Source organism: Lactuca saligna, chromosome 4 (assembly GCF_052625555.1).
Source record: "Lactuca saligna cultivar CGN05327 chromosome 4, ASM5262555v1, whole genome shotgun sequence".
Classification (NCBI taxonomy): domain Eukaryota; kingdom Viridiplantae; phylum Streptophyta; class Magnoliopsida; order Asterales; family Asteraceae; genus Lactuca; species Lactuca saligna.
Genome location: NC_136420.1, coordinates 188,465,081 through 188,488,511, shown reverse-complemented (window position 1 = coordinate 188,488,511; position 23,431 = coordinate 188,465,081). Strand labels below are relative to the sequence as shown.

The 23,431-nt window shown below is 34.0% G+C and overlaps 1 protein-coding gene across 1 annotated transcript in view; it reads left to right on the top strand.

Moving 5' to 3' along the window:
• The window catches only part of LOC145043179 (cysteine-rich receptor-like protein kinase 29), a 33,359-nt gene extending 11,969 nt beyond the window's left edge, over positions 1 to 21,390 (top strand). Inside the window, exons 2-7 of the mRNA XM_078991745.1 lie at positions 19,225 to 19,365; positions 19,588 to 19,712; positions 19,805 to 20,015; positions 20,304 to 20,541; positions 20,662 to 20,812; positions 20,967 to 21,390. Coding sequence (XP_078847871.1) covers positions 19,225 to 19,365; positions 19,588 to 19,712; positions 19,805 to 20,015; positions 20,304 to 20,541; positions 20,662 to 20,812; positions 20,967 to 21,266 — 1,166 coding nt within the window. The 3' untranslated portion in view covers positions 21,267 to 21,390. The remainder of the gene's footprint in view (positions 1 to 19,224; positions 19,366 to 19,587; positions 19,713 to 19,804; positions 20,016 to 20,303; positions 20,542 to 20,661; positions 20,813 to 20,966) is intronic.
• The last annotated feature ends 2,041 nt before the right edge of the window (positions 21,391 to 23,431 follow it).

The following is a 23,431-nucleotide window of genomic DNA, read 5'->3' as shown; positions in this document are numbered from 1 at the left end:
TCAGAGATTTGAGGATCACACAGCAAACCATTAGAACCGCCCCAAAGACTATGCCATGGGAGCAAGCTTTAATGATCAAGTTAGATCGGTTGGTAGAGATGAGATGCTGGATATAACCATCTTGGTGATAGGGGTAGTGTATGGGCATGGTGGTTAAAGGTGAGGAGGAATCCCTTGAGTGATGGCTAAGCCACTGGGGAAAAGTCCCTCTCCATGGAGGAGGTACTACTCACTTTATAGGGGATAATTAGGTCAAGAGGAATTAGGTTAGGTCTTGGGCCAACCCAATTTAAGCACAACCAGCAAGGAGTTGGGTAAGGCCACCTAGGGGCACCGGTGAGGCTGTATGGCGTGCAACAAGCAAGGCTGGCAAGCACGAACCAGGAAAGGTTGGCAAGGAAGTGCCAGTCAGGACTGGAAGGAGAGTACCAGGCAAGGTTGGCATGGGAACGCTAGGCGAGGCTAACAAGAAAGTGACATACAATGATGGCAAGGGAGCGCCAGGCAGGGCTGGCAAGAGAGCATCACGCAAGACTTGCGTGCCAGAGCTGTCTAGGCTATGCTAATACACCTAATATCATCTAGCCCCCCCCCCCCCCCAATTTGATGTGATTGGTACGCGGCAATGACATTGGACTGGACTCAGTCATATAAACAATGTGTCGTCAAGTCCTACTAGTCCAATGCGATTGGATTGCTGACAGTTAGATCAGACTAGACAAAGCACCAATGCATTAAAGAATAAAAGGAACGATCGAACCTCACCCATGAGAGTTGTGGTGTTGCGTGATGAGTCAAGCATGGGTTTATGCAGCATGCGCTGACTTAATGATCTTTCCTTGCTAGGAGTATGATATGGTCATTATGATGCATCATGAGTGCACACTTTGTGTGTCCCCTGTAAATGCTTTACAGAACAAGTGTTGCTCCGCGAGTTTGTTGTCGACGAGCTCTGAGTGTCACGCCACTTTATTGGTTATCTGAAAAGACAACACAATCAGATTTGTTAGTTAGTATGTTTTCTTGAAATTATAAATCGATTCAGATTTTCTATCGCGGTCATTTCGAAACGCTTCATAAGGTACCATAAGTGTAATATAATATGTATAAAAATCAGTAAACAGGGAGGCACAACCAATATTTTTTTTTTGGGCCTAATATGTATAAAATTAAAATAGAGGGGCTCTTTCTAACCAAAAAATCAGGAAGGGGGGGGGGGGGCCTTGCTCGGTGGAGCTTCATCGCCTGGAGGCTAGACCAGAGTTAGTTGCTTGTAAAAGCATAGTCAGAGCAAAAGGCGACAACGTAGATAGTGGCACTAACTTGTTGAGTCAGCAAACAACAAATATCATCGACGTCGGTGACACAGCTGCGATGATGGTGATTTGCATCGGAGATTGCCACAACGGATCTGTAGTTGGCAACTGACGATTGGAGGAGCAAGCTTTGGCAACTAAAAGTGGTACGACAGTGGGTATTTTGGTGGTTCCTTATTGGGGATCTCAGCAGTGAGCTCTAGAGAAGTGGTGTGTGTGTTCATCGGTGGTGACTTCCCCTCTCTTATTTTTTATCTTTGTTCTTCACCGGGGTTTGCTGGTATAGAAGTCAGAGCAACAAATTATGATAACGTCAATTTGTTAGGTCGAAGGTTGAAGGTGGTTAGCGACTATCGTAGTCCAGTGGTGGTGATCTGATTGGCGGAGGTTGTTTCTTCTGAGGAGGCGGTTGATTAGCTAAGAGTGACCAAAGATGGTCTGATTCCTATCACTGCTGAGGTGGTTTCGAAGGCTGCTATCATTCGGTTTAATCAGAAGGGATGAGTTAGGTGACTTCCCGATAGAGAGTTGACCAAACGGGGCCCAATTTGTCTTTTTTTGTAGGTTTTCAAACTGTATGGGACCAGCCTTACATTGGTGTTGTTGTATCTACTGTGTAGAGATGGTAGGGTAGCTACCTTCTCCCTCAATTTTTTCCTTTTAGTAAAGAGACATATGAACACTACTCTTGTACATTTTTTTAATACCTTCTATTGAAAATGAGGTAAATATGTCAAGATTTATCTAATGCATTTTGGTGCTTTGGCAAAATGGATAATGATTTTCTTGGAGTTTTCATGGGATGTACAAGTACATAGCATTGCTTACAAACAAAATGTTTCAAGAAATGATGTTGCACGTAGAAACCCTCAATTAAAAGGGGATTTTCTAATAAAATGTGAACATAAAAAGAATGTAAAAAGTCATCATAACTTCTTTTCGTCTCAAAGTTGAACAAAACCACCAAAATGTGAACAAAAATGTATCTAAGAAATTATTTGTAAACTTAAGCATGTTTGAGTGAATAAAAAACACAGTAGATTTAGGGACCTAGGCAAAATATATGGCTAAATATTCAGGTACAAAGGTGTTTTCTGATAGAATACAAACAAAATTTTGATAAAAACTCGTTTTCCTTCTCTAAGCTTCTAAAAGAAATACCAAATAAACAACTTAAATGAAGTTGTACACAAAAAATCATAAACTCAAGTTGATTTCTTGATAACATAAACCAGAAATACGGTAAATAATTATGAAAATTTCTTCTTTTCTCAAGTTGTTGAATAAAACACCAAAATATGAACAAAGGTGGGGCAAAAACTCATAAAAACTTTTCTTTTCAACTTGCTGAACCAACCACCAAAATAAATGAAAAATAGATATGATATGGTGTTTTTAAACTTGATATATGTTCAGGTGACCAAAAAAGATGTATATTTAGATATCTGAGCGAAAATCAAAGCAGATCTAAAGATCTAAACAAAAAACTAAGCGTATCAAGAGATCTAAATGATGGAACATATCAAATTGATAGATCTGAGGGATGGTAAAGCAAATATGGGTAGATCTTCGTGAAATCCAAGTGGATCTAAAAAATAAAGGTAGAAATTAACAAATATGGGCAAACCTGAGCTGAAATAAAATAGATCTGAACAAATCTAGGTAAGAACGAGCTTAAGACTGTATGCGGAAATGGCTACTTATCCAACTCCGAGATGTTGCCAAATGATGCGAAATAGATCTATGGTATCTCTTCTGGACAACTACTACGGCGGAGATCTGAGGATCATAGAGCAAACCATTAGAAGTTTAGAACCACCCTAGGGACTATGTCCTGGGAGCAGGCTCTAATGATTACATTGTATCGATTGATAGAGATGAGACGGTTCTCACTAGCTAGATATAATCATCTTGGTGTTGGGGGTAGTGTATGGGTATGGTGGCTGAAGGTGAGGAGGAAGCCCCTGAGTGGCGGCTGAGCCATTAGGGAAAAGTCCCTCTCAATGGAGGATGTATTGTTCACTTTATAGGGGACAATTAGGTCAAGGGGAATTAGTTCAAGCCTTGGGTCATCCCAATTCAGGCTCAGCTAGCAAGGAGCTAGGCAAGGCCACATGGGGGTTCGAGCGAGGCTAGTGGGCGTGCACCAGGAAAGGCTGACTGGCACGCACCAGGAAAGTCTAACAAGAGAGCATAGGCAGAGTTGGCATGAGAGTGCCAGACAAGGTTGGCAATGGAATACCAGACATGGGTGGAAGGAGAATGTCAGACAAGACTGGAAAGGGAGTGCCAGGTAGGTATGGCAGGAGAACGCCAGGCAAGGCTGGCACGCCAGAGCTGTCTAGGCTATGCTAAGGGACCTAATATCATCAGATTCATTGTACCAAAAACGAAGATTTTGATTATTATATGTTACTTGCTATTATTGACTATTTGGAAGACGAGAAATGATAGGATTTTTAATCTAGTTCCCTATTCTCCTACTAAGGTTATTGGTTATACAATCTCCTTTCCTTACTTATGGGTCAAATGTAGGAGATCAAAAAAGGTGTTTAGTTGGTCTGTTTGACATTCTCACCATTTTAGCTCCTAACTTTACTCTTTTTATTCTTCTTTCCACTATCTAGCTTCTTGCTAGTCATGAGGCTTTTAAGAAAATTGTCTTGTCAGTTCTAAATAAAGAATAACATGAAAATGGAATAAAAATTATTCTTCAAGGTTAGAATTAGGAGACATTTAAGGTTTTCTAATGTTCGGTCCTAATCATGGATGCCCTTAAGTTTGGTTTCATGTTAAATCAACCAAAAATATTATGCATCCTTAAACCATCCCTAATCCACCCCTATTTTTAACAACAATTTAAAGAAAAAAAATGAGTTAAAAGAGTGCTTCATCTTTAGACATTCTTTATTTTTACACCAATAAAGATATATTCCTTATATATATATATATATATATATATATATATATATATATATATATATATGTGTGTGTGTGTGTGTGTGTGTGTGTGTGTGTGTGTATGTGTGTGTGGAGAGGGAGGATCATATGGAAATCATTAATTTAAAATTCAGGATGAAGGCACGATGCAAACTTAGCTTATAAATAAATTAATCATAATTAATTGATCCCAATAATTTGGGTAACTAACAAACTCTTTTCTTATCACCAATTTCTCCTACCTATAAATTGTCTTTCTTCACTTCTATGTTCAACACCACCAACTGTAACTTACCTATACCCTCTCTATCTGATTGTTGTCGAACCACTATAGAGACTACGAAAACCTACCACATGTCTGCCAAATCTCTTCCGTTCTCTATAACTTATATCATTTGCGGGAAGACAAACGTATCCATGCATATCAATCACCCTTAAGATCTCTTTCTCCTTGATACATATTGCAAAATCAATCCTACCTTCTTTGTGGAACTCTCAATGTCCTAATTTTGCTAGTGCACATTTCAGAAAACCAGACCTCCCCAATGTCTATTTCTATAACAACCCGTACTTTTTCATAAACATTTAATACTTAAAATATTGAGAATAATATCATAGCTTACATCCTTGATACCAAAAACAAGAGTTTCAAAGGCTTTTAAAAGTATTTCCATCAAAACATTACGGTTGTTACCAAATTCATATCATAACCATACTAAGCAAATAAGGATAAATAGGGAAAAAAGTCTAGTCCATAGTCCTTGAATGCTTTTAAGCCTTCACTCTAATGCTTGCTACCAGAACTTATTAAACACATGGAAACAATATATGTCAGACTGTAAGTCTGGTTAGTTATACATAATCATAAACAACGTAAAAATATATAACATAATCTTGGCTTGTCACATAAGTGACCAAGCATTTATACGTATATCGGGTAATATACAATCAGTCATCATCATCTTTGTTTCCATGCACAATCTATCATACTCTTCCTAGGGATCCCTTAATCCCCTATTTTCCAGAACCGAAAAGAAAATTCTTTACGCTTTAAAATCATTATCATCTTTATTTGCGGAAAATTCCAGTACACTAAAACATTTTGAATACAAAATGATTGTTTCAAAATATCAAAATTACATGGATGTCATAATCGATACACAACATATGTTACAACGTAAAGACCTAACAATCTTGAATACTATTGCAAATATTCTCTTCAATCAATTGGCATCCTACTGAAGTCTTTAACAGTGATAACACTACTACCAATTATGCACATAAATTCAGTGGGTCGGGTTGAGAAATCTGGTGAGTTACATAGGGTTTTCAATCCCACAATATTATATTCATCAATAACTTGCAAAGCCAAATGTCATCCAACAACACATCATAAACATTTAGAAGACATTTTCGCTGAACTACCCATCCCATTAATCCTCACATACTGATCCTAATGCAGTGATATTATAAGATTTATCCTGAGGGATCACTGTAAACAGCTAGTTGACTATACTTAACTCAAACTAAACATCATTTATAAGCCTCACTCCATCACTATGCAAGACTATAATGCTTGTAGTCATCATCCAAACCGTCTTCATGTTTATACCATGCTATAATATACAATTATATAGTTATCCAACCTAATTGTATCTAACCATCCTTTATACGTCTCAGTTTAGAAACTAGACTAAACTATAGTCTTTGTAATCAACATCCAATACCAACTCTGTTTAGACCACACTATCCTAACTTAGTGTTTATATTCATTATATAGTATTACGTATCTAATATACATTCATCCTTTCAGTAATAATACTTCTATTATTATTATAATGTAATAATGATATATATATATATATATATATATATATATATATATATATATATATATATATCCCACCAAATATAAAACCATATTTGGTTCGCACAATGCATGTCATCAAATATACATCTGAGCACATATTCTAGACAATATGCATATAATTCACATATAAGCTTTCAACAAATATTTAATACATGTAATAAATACTTGTATTAAAATCATGTTCATGAAAGTAACTATGCACTCACCTGATGGAGGTGGAAGAGCCTCGTGAAAGTTAGCTCATTAGTTATTACTTCAGCATATCCCTTTCCAACATCACACATACAAATATTACTATAACTCGATATTCGTTCGTATTCATACGAGTTTTATCACTACTCCTTAGATTCCTCAACAATCCCAATGAATACAAGATCCAACTGATAAGGAATAATCAATCAACATCATATAAGTGGTAGGATCTGTTTGGTATACAGAGTATACTTTTTGGAAAATCCACTTTAAACACCTTACTAAATCTAGCTCATACATCATTCCCGTAAGTAGATCAATCAGTATTATGACTGGAATCACTGATAAATTTTATTTATAAATTGATAATAATGACTATGAATATAAATATAAGTTACAATTAAAGCATAGTAAAAGTAGCTTAACTTATAGAAATTTCTAGTAAAACTTCAGAATGTCATGGGAAGAATCTTGACACCAAACACACCCTTTTGTGGGAAAGTTTGAGACAGATTAGGGAGGAAATCATATGGTAAATGAGCAAAAACCGCCACTATATATAGGGGATCAAAGGAGGCGCGTCGCGTCTCTGCTACGTAGCTCCTCTCATATGGTGCCATGTGTCAAGTGCTTATTCAGACACGTCGCTTTATCGATGCTGTCTCCGGCCTTGCCACATGTAAAATTTTGGTGGTGCCACATGTCGAAGACTCGTGGAGCAACGCTATCGTGTTAGTCGGGACACTCGTTCTCCGCCTTGCCACGTGGCACCTTCTAGTGGTGCCATGTCATCATTTTTTGGGTATTTTTTGCAATCCTCGAAAAATTATAACGTTTTCATACGAGCTATGTTTTCTCTGTTCTATATATCCATGCACTGATATCGATGAGTACTACAAATTTCTTTTAGGTCTCAACAACTAAATCTCAATCTATTTTAAATTCATATTTAGACTAGTTAAGACTGTTAGAAGTCTTGTGAAATTCATAACTTCTTCATATGAACTTTGTTCTCAACGTTTTTTATATTGACAAGTTCATATTTACAAGTTCTTCAACTCTCGTTTACATTGTTTTGGCTAACAATCAACTGATTTTAATTTTGATTTTTGTTTCGTGCCGAAACTTCGAAAAATCATAACTTTCTCAAATGATGTCAGATTTAGACATTCTTTATATTCCCACTTTTGTAATTTTGATTACGTCGACTTTTATTTAGATTACTTAGGCTAACAACTAACTTGTCACTAATTCACTTTTTATGACACACATAGTTGTGTCGGGTTGAACGCAAAACTTATATAAATCATAACTTTTTCATGCGAAGTCAGATTTAGGCATTATTTATACTCGCGAAATCGACATCACGACTACTACAAATTTCATCAAGACTATTTATCCTAAATAACCTTCCATCTAAAACGTCTATTTTCTATAATTCGTTAAATTTTATAATACAATTTAATATAAAAATTATAAGCTAATAATATTTGTCCATAAAATATGTAAACAATATATAAATATTATCTAAATCGGCTAGCCCTAACTTACATGCATTACAATTATATCCTCCTTATGATAATTATGTCTCAAAATCATACAACAACAAAATAGCTCTAGATAATGATCATGTAAGTTGCTTCTCCATCCCAAGAAAGATAGTCTCTATATTTTGCTCCCACAGTAGTCACTCCCTCTATTCTCATCATTATATTCTGGATTCCTTTATGACGGATTATCAGCCTGTCGACCTACTTTCATCATCAAATCATCAAATATGTTATTTAAAATCTTACTATAACTAAACAACTCTTTTTCATTGAATTTCTTCACACAGTCATCCCATTTATTACTAAGCGTTAAAGGACAAAGTTTTATGAACTTAACTGTTTCATGTCCTCTTCGGGCTTCCACTTTGTCAGCTACAACTATTTTCACATCATTGCTAACATCAACATTCTCAAGAAATCAGATAATAATCAAAAACTTTACTCATTAATAATAATGAGTCTTACGAAAACATTCGCTAAAGACTAATTATTCATCAACATGATTCCCAAATGTAACATTCCAAAAATCATGACAAAATTTTTCATTTTTAACTTGAAAGACACTATTGTTTTCAACCAAATCATATGAAATACAAATATTCTCAAGATCAATATATCATAAACTCTCCCAAAACATATCATCGGAGGATGTGTACGATCACGCCTTCGCCTTTCCCTGGTCATCTGAAGTACCTAAAACATAAACTTAAAACGTAAGCCAAAGCTTAGTGAGTTTCCCCAAGTACCACATACATCCATACAGAAAACAACATGCATACATCAACCTTCAGCCTGATTGGACTGCCACACTGGGCCTACAGATAATCTGGACTTCCCTCAGAGCCTTCAGCATGACTTGACCGCCTCACCGGATCAACATCCTATCTGGACCGCTCTTCGGGCCTTCGCTTTGACTAGAACCACCGTGCATACCCTCACTCTATCCAGACTACCTTAGGTATATTGGCTGTCAGCACAAAGTAGGACCGCCTCAACCCAACCGACCATACACATCAACATATAATATAACAATCAATAAGTAGAAAATATTGGTAGTCCTACAGATCTACCATTCTAACACATATCTAACAATGCAGGTATTCATACATATCTACCAATATAATGCATATCAGAAATCATTAGGTAATCATACAGATCTAGCACATACTAAGCATAATCATCAATCAATATACCAGGGTATCAAACCCAGTGGGCCGGCCTTGGTGCCTTCTACCCTCAAGTACAATGGGGAAAACTCATCTCTTAGTCTGAAAAGATCATTGAACAGAACACAACTCTGAGTATCAGTTCAACGGTCACCTATTCATTGAAACATGACCAAACGTAACTTATAATCAAAATACCTAAAGTACCCTTAGGTCAAACTTGGTCAAACCCTGTTCAAAGTCAAAAAGTCAACTAGGTCAACTCTACTGAGTATGTTGGGCGTACTCAGATTGTACGCTGGGAGTACTCATGCTGACCAATTACGGGATGTTGATTGCGTACGCATAGCATACCATTTGGTACGCCCAACATATGCATCTGGCCCCTTTTCATTCTTATTAAGAGGTTAATCATTAAGCTCATTTTTCCATATTCCAGATCTAGTCTTTAACTAACATCCTTAAGCATAAAGTCTCCAACTTTAGGGTATTGCATGACTAGAAAGTGCCCAAAGGCTAAAACCCTAACTTCTTATCTCATTAAGACATTTCAACATTTGCATGGAGGGAAAGGAACACCCAATATCACATTTTAATCACTCAAAACACTCTAACATGTCTAAAAGGACAATTCATTAGGTCTAGGGTAGCTCATACCCAATTGGACCAAGACTATGGGGCTAATAAGCATAAACTTCCAAACTAATAAGATATATAGATATAATCATCAAGTTAGAGCTTTATACCTCAAAATAAACCTTAGAGGTGAGGTGTTTCTGGATCTAAGTGGCCTCGATCTTCCAAGGTAGTTCTTCAATCTTCTCTTTGCTTCAAGGACACCAAAACACATACTTTCAAGCTCAAAAAACATTCAAGTGATTAGGGTTTGCTATGAACGAAATGAGGGTTGGAGGCTAATGAGAGGAAAGGAACTTGGGACTTAAGAATGTTTAAATAGCGTCCAAACCCTAAAAATTAGGGTTTTGAGTCTTTCCACATACATTGTATGTACTTAATGTACGCCCAGCGTACGCACCCTTCATTTAAAAATTACAAAAATTACACTATGAGCCAATTTGCAAAAATTCTCACACATAAGGGTTGGAAATGTAATTTACCTCCAATATGAATGTTACACCAAAAAGGCAGTCTTGGTCAACTATAACTCAAACACATCTTGGTTTTAAATCATCTTGGGACACTTGATGATAAGATCTAAGATAATACCGTCCCTTTTACCTATAGGCATCTGTAAAGGTTTCAAGTTCCTTCACGACATTTGATGTTGTTTTTCTCATTTTTCCAACCAATACAACCATTCTACCATCTTCATAACAACGATCAAAGCTAACAACTCTCTTTTAGCATTGGTGTTTCAACCCTTTTGGATCTTGACATCGAATCCGAAGTCGAGTTGCCTTTTGCACTCCTGCCTTATGGGTTGGTTCTCCCCCACTTAGGTTCGAACCCTTACTTTTTGCTATTTACAATCAATCAAAGATCATGATGGCTCTGTCTCTGTGATTGGTACTTCTCTTTCTTCTTATAAGAAATTTCCTATTATTTATATTAATGTCTTTATTCATCACCAACATCATATTATTGCATGTGCCCACAACGAGGGATCTTGTCGTATATCATAATCACGGTCGGATCAAGATTATGACAAGCAAAAAGTCATCTGCCAACATACATGCATAAAAAACAATATAAAAGGGTCTTACTAATGTAATACTAGCAACAACGGTTCTTGAAATCTATATTTTCTCGTCATCTTTTCTGGAACGATCAACCTTGTCGCGCTCCACGTGATCATCTTGACCACATTTAAAATATCTAAACACAGACGCATAAAAAACATCCTTATGCATGCTTTCATCCTCTATACCACAACTGAAACTCTTATGACTTGCCAAATGAGTGTCAAACTCTTAGACTTCTTAACTGATGGCAATGCTTGAACCTACACCTGCTCTTCGTCCTCTGTTAGACCTTCAGTCCAAACCTTCAAGTTAAAAACCCGATCTTCATCGGAGACTCCAGATCCTTCTAAATTTAGGCCACAAGCTAAACCTAAGATAAAGTCTTTACTTTAGCTACAGTAATAGACCGAATGGTCACACTCTAATGACCATCTGTTACACAGTGCAACGAACTAGACAATTGTCTTTATGAGTCAAACACTAACATCGAAGAAAACTACCTTCGTGTTTTAATGTCGTATAATTAAACCATCATAGGTAGCATCTTTAGCTGCTGGCTACTCAATCCTAACAACAATTGCAATTCTTCTGTTGATCACCTCGATCGTCTTCTTCTCCATTCTCTTGACTAAAGTCGGTCACTACACCGAAGATGGTTCAATGAACCAATTAACTCACTCCCTATATTTTTATTAATCAGAATCGATCCGTCAAGACCACTAGTGTCTAAACAAAAATCATTTTCCTCATCATTACCAAAATGCAGTTGGATGATGGAAACAGATGAAACAAAATCAACTACTAGTGCCTTAGTAACCTTGTGACTCTTCCTGATCTAAGTATGTATCATGTGATTCTGGTAGTACATGCATATACTACCTTTCGCACCTATGCATACTCAGTCCAAGAATTTCCATGAAGTCTCTAGTCACCATAGAAGAAAATTCACAATGCAAATTAGCAAATATCTATGTATCCAAATGAACACATGTAGCAAAGTACTCTAACTTACTAAACATGTAAGTTACTCAGCATTTCACCAACAAATGATTGATTTCACCATCCCAATCTTATACATTAAAGTCGACTTAACATATTAAGGAGTTCTTGTAAGGATGTGACAGAAGTCAATCGTTACTTAGTATCATTAAATACCAAGTCAGATCATCTTGTATAGGGTACATATCAACTCTTAACACACTAGTTGGATTGCATACTACTTTGTGTAAGTAGACAAAATCTCAACCTTATTGAGTCTAAAAACTCTGTTGGCCTTCTTCTCTTCGTATTTCTCAAATTCCTCTTAATTCTGCACAATATCTTACATAACTTCAGTTTCGATATTGTTGAAGTATTTATTACCTTCTTTCGTTCCTCTAAATTTGTAAGTAATCACTGCTTCAGTCTTGTCGGCGGTGGAATCGCCTAGGATGACTTCATGGATTACACCAAAATTTTATCATCCCACCAAATGAAAATGTACTTCATATGTACAATGATCCTCCATACATACTATTATTTCACGAAACATAATCTAAGGGTATGATACCACTCTATAGGTATTATTTACGGTATCACTCGATAGGTATTAGTTATGATGTTATCAATGTCAACTGTTGTAAGCCTTCTTATCTCCTCGAAAATTTATATGTCAGTTCGAATACAATAAGTATATGTTTAGAATCTGTACACATAAAATTTCCTTTCTTCGACTCAAGGTCAGCAATAGATCTTAAAATCTCTTCAAATAATAGTTTTATAGGTAAGAAACCTAAGACATGCTATAATTTATATCACCAAGCACATATTATCGTATAAGGCATCTCTTTTAAAGTATACTAGTGCATATCATAACACGTAAGATATTCTACCTAAAGCATGATATAAAATAAATATTATTAGCGCATAATAGTAATTAAGGCCTATACCTTAAAGTATCCTAGTTCTTGTGTCTATTTAAGTATACAACATAAAATATTCTAGACACACATCTCATCATCATCACTTATCATCTATGTTTAAGTCTAGAAATCCTTACAATTCCTAGTTCGCTTAAATTAATAATTTTTTTTGGGAAAGAGGCCAAAGCCCCGACAAATTAAATTAATGATTTGATACCAATTATAACGTCCCTTGTTTTCTAGAACTGAAAAAAATAGTTACGCTCTAAAATCAATATCATCTTTATTTGCGGAAAATCTCAGTATATTAAAACATTTTGAATACAAATGATTATTTCAAAATATCAAAATTATATGAATGTCATAATCGATACACAACATATGTTACAGCATAAAGTCCTAGAGGTCTCGAATTCTATTGCAGGTCTTCTCTTTGATCAATCAACATCCTACTCAAGTCTTCAGCAGTCATAAAACCGCTACATGTGATGCACATAAATTAAGTGGGTTGGGTTGGGAAACACAGTGATTTACATAGGGTTTTTAATCCCACAATGTTATATACATCAATAACCTACAAAACCAATCGTCATCCAAAAACACATCATTAACATCTATAAGACATTTCCTGAACTACCCTTCCCTTTGATCCTTTTATAATGATCCTAATGCAATGATCTTATAATATCTATCCTAAAGGATCACTTTCAATATTTAGTTAACTATACAGCTTTGGGCGGTCCTTGGCAGCGGACATTAGTCAAAATAAGCAACGAGGATGGAAAATGGAGATCAAATGAAAAACAATCCATTAATCATCTACTGGAATGATTACCTACCACTATTCCACAAGACTATATGTCATAGCGAGTGTACTTCGGCGGATGACTTGTCATCCAGGTGTCTATCGGCTGCCTGATATAAACATACCATTTCTACTGTCTATAATAAAGGCAGAATACTAATATAGTATCCATCTACATAATATGCACCCCACCAAATCACCAATGTCATCTAACAGAGTTCTACTCTTCGTTCCCATCTCACACACACCCTTGATAATATGTTACCTAATATCCAAACTTAATTGAACTAAGCATCCCTTTTAAGTCTTAGGGTATAACTAAATGAGATTGTATTACCCATAATCATCATCAAGTTCTGACTTGTGTACTATCTTTACAATACAAGCTATATCTAACATCCTTTCAACTTAACTTAAACTAAACATCCTTTATATGTCTCACTCCATCACTAGGCAAGACTATAATGCTTGTAGTCATCATCAAAACCATTTTCTTGTTTACACCATGCTATAGTATACAACTGTATTGTTATCTAGCTTAAATGGATTTAACCATCCTTTATACTTCTCAATTTCGAAACTAGACTAGACTACAATCTCTTTAATCGACATTTAATACCAATTTTATTTAGACCGTACTATCCTAACTTAGTGTATATATTCATCACATAGTATTAGGTCTCTAGTATACATTCATCCTTTCAGTAATAATACTTCCACTATTTGTATCATGTAATAATATCATGTATACATCTTAACAGATATAGATACATATCTGGTTCACACAACACATGTCATCAAATATACATATAATCACATATTCCAGACAATAAACATATAATTCACATATAAACTTTCAACATATATTACTTGGCTATTACTTTAGTTTATCCTTTTCGAAAATCTTGGTGGAGGTGTAAGATCCTTGGGGAAGCTAGCTCCTTGGCTATTACTTCAGCTTATCCCGTTCTAACATCCTAAATATGAGTCTTACTATGTCCTAGTATTCTTTTGTATTTATATGAGTTTTATAACTACTTCTAAAATTCCTCATCAATCCCAATGAATACATCGAGACCTAGCTGATAAGGAATAACCATGTAAGATCATATCGGAGGTAGGATTTGTTTCGTATACAGAGTATACAGTTTGGAAAATCCACTTTGAACACCTCACTAAATCTAGCCTAGACATCATTCCCATAAGTAGATCAATCAGTATTATAACTAGAATCACTGATAAATCTTATTTATAAATTCATAATAACAACTAGGAATATAAATATAAGTTACACTTAAAGCATAGTAAGTGCAACTTAACTTACAAAATTTTCTAGCAAAAAGTCAGAAGGTCGCGGACAGAATCTCGACAAAAAACACTCCTTTTTGTCGGGCTCTCTGATGCTCCAGTGCTTCGCTACTAACACTTAAAAACTCCTAAAGTTGGACCTCGAGATTACGGGAAAGCTTGAAAAAAGATTCGAGAGGAAATGATGTAAGACATGAGTAAATTTTTGCCACTATATATAAGGGAACAGAGGAGACGCATCACGTCTCTGTTACGTAGCTAATCTCATATGGTGACACGTATCAGGTGCTTATTCGGCCATGTCATGTTGTCGATGCTGCCTTCATCCTTGCCACATGTCAGCTTTTGGTGGTGCCATGTCATCGTTTCGTTCGGGTGACTCATTCTCCGCCTTGCCATGTGGTGCCCTCCGGTGGTGCCACATTATTATTTTCTGAGTATTTTTTCATAAGCTTATAAAAATCATAACTATTGCATACGAGCTCCATTTTCGACGTTCATTATATCTACGCATTTGTATCGACAAGTACTAAAAATTTCCTTTAGTTCTCAACAGCTAATTTCTAACTTTATTTTAAATTCATATTTAGACTAATTTAGACTATTAAAATTCTTACAAAATTAATAACTTCTTGATACGAACTTCGTTCTTAACGTTCTCTATATCAATGATTTTGTATTTACGAGATCTTCAGCTCTCGTTTACATTGTTTTGGCTAACAATCATCGATCTTAATTTTGAATTCTGTGTCATACACTGTTTTATTCGAAACTTCAAAAAATTGTAACTTCCTCATACGAAGTCAAATTTAGACGTTTATTATATGCACAATTTCATAATTTTGATTACTACGACTTTCATTAAGATTACTTAGACTAATAAGCAACCTATATCTAATTCACTTTTCACTACACATATAGTTGTGTCGTGATGAAAGCAAAACTTACAAAAATCATAACTTCTTTATAGATTTAGGCATTCTTTATACTCATTAAATCGTTATCACTACTACAATAACTTTTATCAAAACTATTTATCCTAAATAAGCTATCATCAAAAATGTATATTTTATGTAATTTGTTAAATTTTATGATACAGTTTTATACAAATATTATAAGCCTAAAATATTTGCCCATGAAACATGTATGCAATATATAAATATTATCTAAATCTTCTAGCCCTAACTTATGGGCATTACACATTCACATATAACAATGATGTAATCACTAATTGCATTCATACATTCACATGTATACACATGTGCTTCATCACATAAACATACTCTAAAAAGGAACTATAAACTCACCTTGGGTTGAAGAATAGCAACTTACTTCCAACTCTTCTAAAGCATCCATTAAGAGACTTCAAATCCCTTCTTGTTACCACCTAGTCCATATACATACATTAAACCATGCACATGTGTCTTAATCCCTTAAGACATCACTTGTGGTTTCTAGCCAAAAACTCATACTTTGGACAAAACCCTAACTTCACGTGACCACTCTTTTCTCAAATGTTTGTTAAACCATACCAATCAAGCTCATAAACACTTATCTTAACTTGATTAAACTACAAAATCATCATCTTCTTCATTCCCTTTCTAGGGTTTCAAAACCCTAGAATCAAATCATGATTTCAACCATTATAACTTCATACAAGTCATGGATTAAGCTTCTAGACACTTAATCAAACATTAATTGTAAGATTACTTGGAAGAATCTAGCATATAAACCTTAAAATAGGATTTCACCATTAACACCTTCAAAAGTTTAAATGGAGAAACGAACCACTACAAGGGTTTAAGGTGGTCTTACACTGCCTATAGCAAAGCTAAATCGCCACTCTATCCTTATTGAAGCTTGAAATCGTCGAACACTTTGCTCTCCAAGAAAAGGGATCGATTTGTGAACAACTGAACCCTAAGTCTCAAATTAAATTTGCTCGAAGCCAAGCTGCGTACAAGTCCTTACCGCGCTACGGAAAGATAAATGAAGTCATGCTTTCCTTATTTACCACACTATGGCAACCAATCTTCATAGCAATGTACTTTACTCTCGCATCATGACACCCCCCTGTGTCATGGACCAAAGTACATTGTCTATGATTTACGATGGAGAAATGAACAAAATCACCACCTCGCATTCCGCGTCGCGGCTATTAGCTTACCACGTCGCGGTGGCACTAGAACTCTCAACTTCATTCCCTTTTCAATCTCATTCCATTCAATACTTACACTTACCAATTCAATTCCATCTGAACCATAATAATACATTATAATAGTTTCATAATAGAAAATAATGGCAGAAAACATAATCAAAACATTCTATAAGTTTTAAATATCATAAAAGGACCAAAATGACCTTAGTATCAAAATGACATTCAACTACACGTTTACTCTAAAAATGTTAGAATTTAGTAAATTCTTCATTGATTTTCATAAGATCCGCAGAAGATTTAATCTTAGTAATGGATTTGAAAGAGTTCTTAGATCTAGCAAATTCTTTTTTATACTATAATAAAATATATGATTTACCCTTTTAAAATCGTTTTTAAAGAAATTAATTTGTGATGCTCTAGATAAGTACAATTATCATAACTCTTGATTTTGAAAATTCAATGGTCATGGATGTTGTTATAGATTCACAGAAAAAATGTCATTTATATATGAACCCATAAACACATTATATATATATATATATATATATATATATATATATATATATATATAGAGAGAGAGAGAGGTAGGTTCCGTTGAAATTAAAAAGAAACCAGAGATCTTGAAATTCAACATCAACAATATATTTCAAGTCTATCACTCTAGCCTTCTGACGTACGAGCACGACAGATATGTTATAATCATAAATTATTATATATAATCACCTGTTCCTTTCTCATCCGCCACCATCATCACCACCACCTCTGACACCAGCAGACCCCACCATTGTCACATTCGTCACTTATACCACCGTCAACTCTGTCACCACCACATTTTTTTACCACCAACTGTCATAATCATATATGATTACTCAGTATGTGAACAAATATATATGTATAATCATTTATGATTATGCGTACACTACTATTGTCGGTACACTGAAGCGTTAGAGCGGTAAATGAAAAACGCATGGCTCAGGTTGAATCTTAAGATCTCTACTTCTTTTTTAATCTCAAGTGAACCGTCCCCTATATATATATATATATATATATATATATATATATATATATATATATATATATATATATATATATATATATATATATATATATATAGGGTTAGGTTCATGTAAGACGGTCTAATTTTATGAGACCGTAAGACCACTTTTTTCTAGTAAAATATTTTAATATTTTAGTGTTTATAAAAATTAAATATGTTTAATATTCTAATATTCTAAGCCAATAATTTTAACATATTTTACATTGAAATATTCTAAAACATATAATGTTTGAATATATTGTATATTCTATGTTTACGAACAATAAAATATTAGAATATTTGACTAAAAATATTTTGTCTCACGATCTCACGAAATTATGTTCTTCTCAAATAAACTCATATATATATATATATATATATATATATATATATATATATATATATATATATATATATATATATATATATATATATATATATATATTCTCAGTTTTGTAATTAGCTTCTAACAGATATGTATTGCATATTTTTTATTATGATAATTCATAAATTTTGTTATAAAAAGTTATAATTAAATAAATAATTCTTATATAGTTAATTCGAATTAATTATCACTTTATTAAAGAAATAATTTACAAATAAATAATACATTTATAGTATACTTTTTAATAAATATTACAATGCAATAATAGAAATACGATACATAAATTGAAAATATATATTCATACGTCGAAGTTGATACATAAATATCATACTTTATAATTATGATTATTTAATGTCATTCATTTAATATATAAATTGATATTAAAAATATTTGTTGTTATATTTGAATTATAAGCATTCAACAAAAGCAGCATATCACAAATTCCGTAACAAAATTAGCCACCAAAAGAACTTTGTATATTTATAAAACAACATAATAGTTGCACAAAAAAAAAGTGAGGAACGCGATCGATTTTACGATCAACCGATGGTTTCCAACCCCGCAACACATTCACTCCGGATCTACCAACTGTAGGATCAAAAAAAGTTCACAAATCCGAACCTCGCAAAGCGGGGTCACTCATCTAGTTGATATTAAAAATATTTGTTGTTATATTAAATTATAATTATTATATTAAAATAAACTAGAATTTCATAAATTGAAAATTAGAGAAATTAAAATTGTGCAAAAATGAAGTGGGTTTTAGGATGGTTTACACCATTTTGATGTAAAATATTGGATTTGAAGTCGTATTAGAAATGCCCTTGGGTTATATCTATTTTTGTTTATATTGAAAATATTAAATTCTAAAAGGAATTTTGTATTTTTTTGCAGGTAAAAATACGAACAAAACACAAAATGTGAGAATAATAATCATTATTATTGTCCCAATCTGTGTGGTCATAGTAATTACTTCCAGTTATATTTTCATGAGGAAGAAGACACAACAAAAGTCTCCTACAGAAAATATAGAAAGTAAGCACGATGTTTGAAACTTAAAAGTCATATTTGGAACATGGACTTAAAGATCCATAGCTTATGTTATGATTAAGCAACATATTACTATATATTATCTCGACCTTGTGCTTGAATTGTAGTAATGTAGCTATAGTATTAGCTAACTAGGATAACGCTAGTGATTGCAATACAACTTCATAGTTAAAACAACCTGTAACTCTCTCCCTCCTGCTGTACTAGCTAAAACTATGGATATTGGCACTTCTGAATGTTTGCAATACAACTTTAGTACTCTGAAAGCAGCAACAAATGAGTTCTCAGAAGACAATAAACTTGGAAAAGGTGGATTTGGAGCGGTTTACAAGGTAATAACAAGTGATCTTGGTAGTTAGGTGCCAAAAGTTAAGAATTTTGATAATTTTTTTAATCTAGATATATACTATTATATGATATTTAGGGTAAACTTGGGGATGGACAAGAAATTGCAGTTAAGCGGCTAGCAAGGGATTCTGGGCAAGGTGACATAGAATTCAAGAATGAGGTTTTGCTTGTAGCCAAGCTTCAGCATCGTAATTTGGTTAGGCTGCTTGGTTTCAGCATAGAAGGAAGTGAGCGACTTCTCATTTATGAGTTCTTACCGAATGCAAGTCTTGATCAATTTATATTTGGTAAGTTCTGAAGAGCGACCTCTTTCTCAACCCAACTTGTTACATCCCTCAAAAGGCTTAAAAACTAGATATTTCACAAATTACTCGTATGTTGTTAACAAAATACTTCTCATACGACCTGTCAATAATTAAATTCCGCAACACTTGTAACCAAAAAAGTTGATTTTTGTTTGTTGAAAGGAGTTAACGATGTTTACCAATTACCCTCGGGGGTAGCAAATGATGTTTTATGTTTGTAGTGAATATTGCTTTTGTGTAGACTTATATACTTCTTGTTGGTGTTTGTAGATCCAACTAAGCATACAATACTTGATTGGGAAAAGCGATACAAGATCATCAAAGGCATCGCCAAGGGACTTTTATACCTTCATGAAGACTCTCGTTTAAGGATTATTCATCGCGATTTGAAAACCAGTAATATTTTGTTAGATGTTGAAATGAATCCTAAAATTGCAGATTTTGGCATGGCCAGATTGTTTAACCCTGAGGAAACTCAAGGCGACACAAATCGAATAGTTGGAACCTAGTAAGTATACTTCCTTTAGAAAACTTTTATGATGGAAAGATCATTAACTATACTTTTCTTATTAACATGTAATTTTAGTGTAACTACTGACCTTTTGTCACTCTATGTTGCATCAAATAGTGGTTACATGGCACCAGAATATGCCATGCACGGCCAATTCTCAGTAAAATCAGATGTATTTAGCTTCGGAGTTTTGGTGTTAGAAATGGTAACAGGTCAAAAGAACCAATACATTCGTAATGGAGAGAGCATGGAACACCTTCTTAGCTATGTAAGTACCCAATGATTCAATAAACTCTAAAAGAATACATATACATACAGAATCAAAATCGTATTATGTGTATGCATGGAAACATTCCCTAACATTGAGCTTTCCAAATTTAGCTAGTGTGATGTTAAGAAAAAAAATTGTTAATCTCTTTTAGGCATGGAAAAGTTGGCAAAATGGGACTGTGTCAAACATTATAGATCTCACATTGACGACTGGATCCGATTCATTGTGCGACATCACTAGAATTATCCATATTGCTTTATTATGTGTTCAAGAAAATTCTGGTGACAGGCCAACCATGGCTGAGGTTGTTCATATGCTTAATAGCTTCTCTCTCACGCTTGCAATACCCTCAGAGCCTGCATTTTTCATACGTAATACCATTCATCCCCAAGTGTCACTCCTGATTTTTTCCGAAAATATTGTCTCTATATCTGAGATAGCTCCTAGATAGGTTTTGAATGTTTCATGTTTTAAAAGTGTTAGAGATGCTATTTGACATGTTAGAGCTTTAAACAAGTTGATGAGAATTTGAAGCAATGTTTAGCTAGTCACAATATGTTTTATTGTCTTTTTTATCCGAAATTGTATTATAACTATGAAAATGCTAAAGGAACGAAGTACAAATTTATTCAGACTAAGGGTCCACATTAATCCATCGTGTTTCAACCCATATAAAGCTACAGAACCTCGGATCAATTTTTATCGATAAAACTCAAAGAGACTAAATGTTATCGACTACTTTAGGGACCCATTTAAGCCTTTTCTGAGCAACGTCATCTCGTTCCTAGTTGTTAACAGACAACATAGAAGTTTTGCACCTAAAAGCTTGGATTTCTTTTGGTCCAAAAGTGTTGACCAAAAACGTTGCGAATTAGATTGTAATTCTAGCTTCAAATTACACCATTCGACAACCCTTTCTCACGTCTTGTTGGCGAACGATTAATTGAGTATCAATCTATTATCAAACTAGTTTTATCATATAAATCAGAAACTTTAGTAAAGCTTATGTACAATTTGATAATGATCTAAGAGCAAAAATCAACACAAAAGATTTATACAACATAAACCTATTAGATCCTCATACGATGATAAGCTCTCTGAATTATGTGTGTGTATGTTGTGAAGAAAGAGACCTCGGAATATGAGGATGATTACCCTCACTCTATGTTTTATACTTCATCCAACTTTTAGCCCACAAATTCCAGCTGGTTCAACTTTTAGTCGTTTACTTTCAGCCTTATTCACGAATAGTCATTTATTATTTTGGAAGACTTTTTGTTTGTAGGAATTCAAGAATATATTTAAATGTTTTTTTCGCAAAAAAACTAAGAAAGTATGTTGCTATTTCCAGAATTTCTATAGAAGATACATTGCTATTAGCCTATTACCATGCTTAAACAAGACCTCACGTATTTAAATGCTAAAATTAGACATCATGCTATTTCCAAAATATTACAAAAATTAAGATGTTTCTAGAAAGTTTACGAAAACTACGTTGTTATTTCTGTGTCAAATGAGTAACATTCCTAGTTCCATTTATATGTTCATTATAGCAAAATGCTTTTATTCTTTTCTACTAAAACATTGTATTTACAAAAAGATTAATTAAACGAGAAACAAAGTATATATGCTACACATGTAGCAAAAATATAAATTATAAATTTGGATAATGATGCTAAGCATTTTGGGCAAAATTTGAGACATTATGTGATAGGAATGGACAAGTTTTAGCGCAATATGTGCCTAGCCTAATGAGACTTCTGGTGTACATTTGGAGGGAAAAATGGTAAAAGCAAGAAAGTCGCTAGGAAGTTTGTTAGAGGAGAAAGAACAAAGGAATAGAAGGGAATGGAGCTGACAAAAAAGATTCCATAGATTAATTTGGCTCTTGCATTTTGTGGATAGAGAGAGAGAAGTTTCACCAGTACAATATATGGTGCTAGGAATGGACTGGTCAAACACTTTGCTACCATTCCACTATTCTATTAGTTTACATTGTTACTATGTTATTTAGTAGGGGTGGAATTGGTACGGTACCAATTCATTTTTCTCTAAACCGTGTACCGTACCAACTATAATTGGTAAAAAAGAATTGATACTGGTACCGTACCAAGTATTGGTAATGATATATACCAATTTATTTGACTACCAACAGGTTTGGTTTGTACAAATTGGTAATGATATATACCAATTTCTTTTAATTTTCTATTATAAGATTTAAAAATAAGCAAAGACATCGGGATTTTGATATGTTGTATAGAAATTAGTTATGTAGTTCTTTTAGTTTACAAAAGAATTCTACTGAAGTAACGCTAAAATAACGTTTCAATATTGTGCTTTAACGTGGTAATAACTATTGACTAATATGATCAAATGACTAATATAATGTTATTAAAACTGTAAACACTAAATACAATTAATAGTTGATATATATATATATATATATATATATATATATATATATATATATATATATATATATATATATATCAAATGAATTAGTTGGTACAGTATTACTATTGTATCCTAATTTTTATATCATTACCGTACCGACATTGATCAATTGGTACGGTACTACCAACCAAATATATCGGCTACTAAATATATTGGCTACCA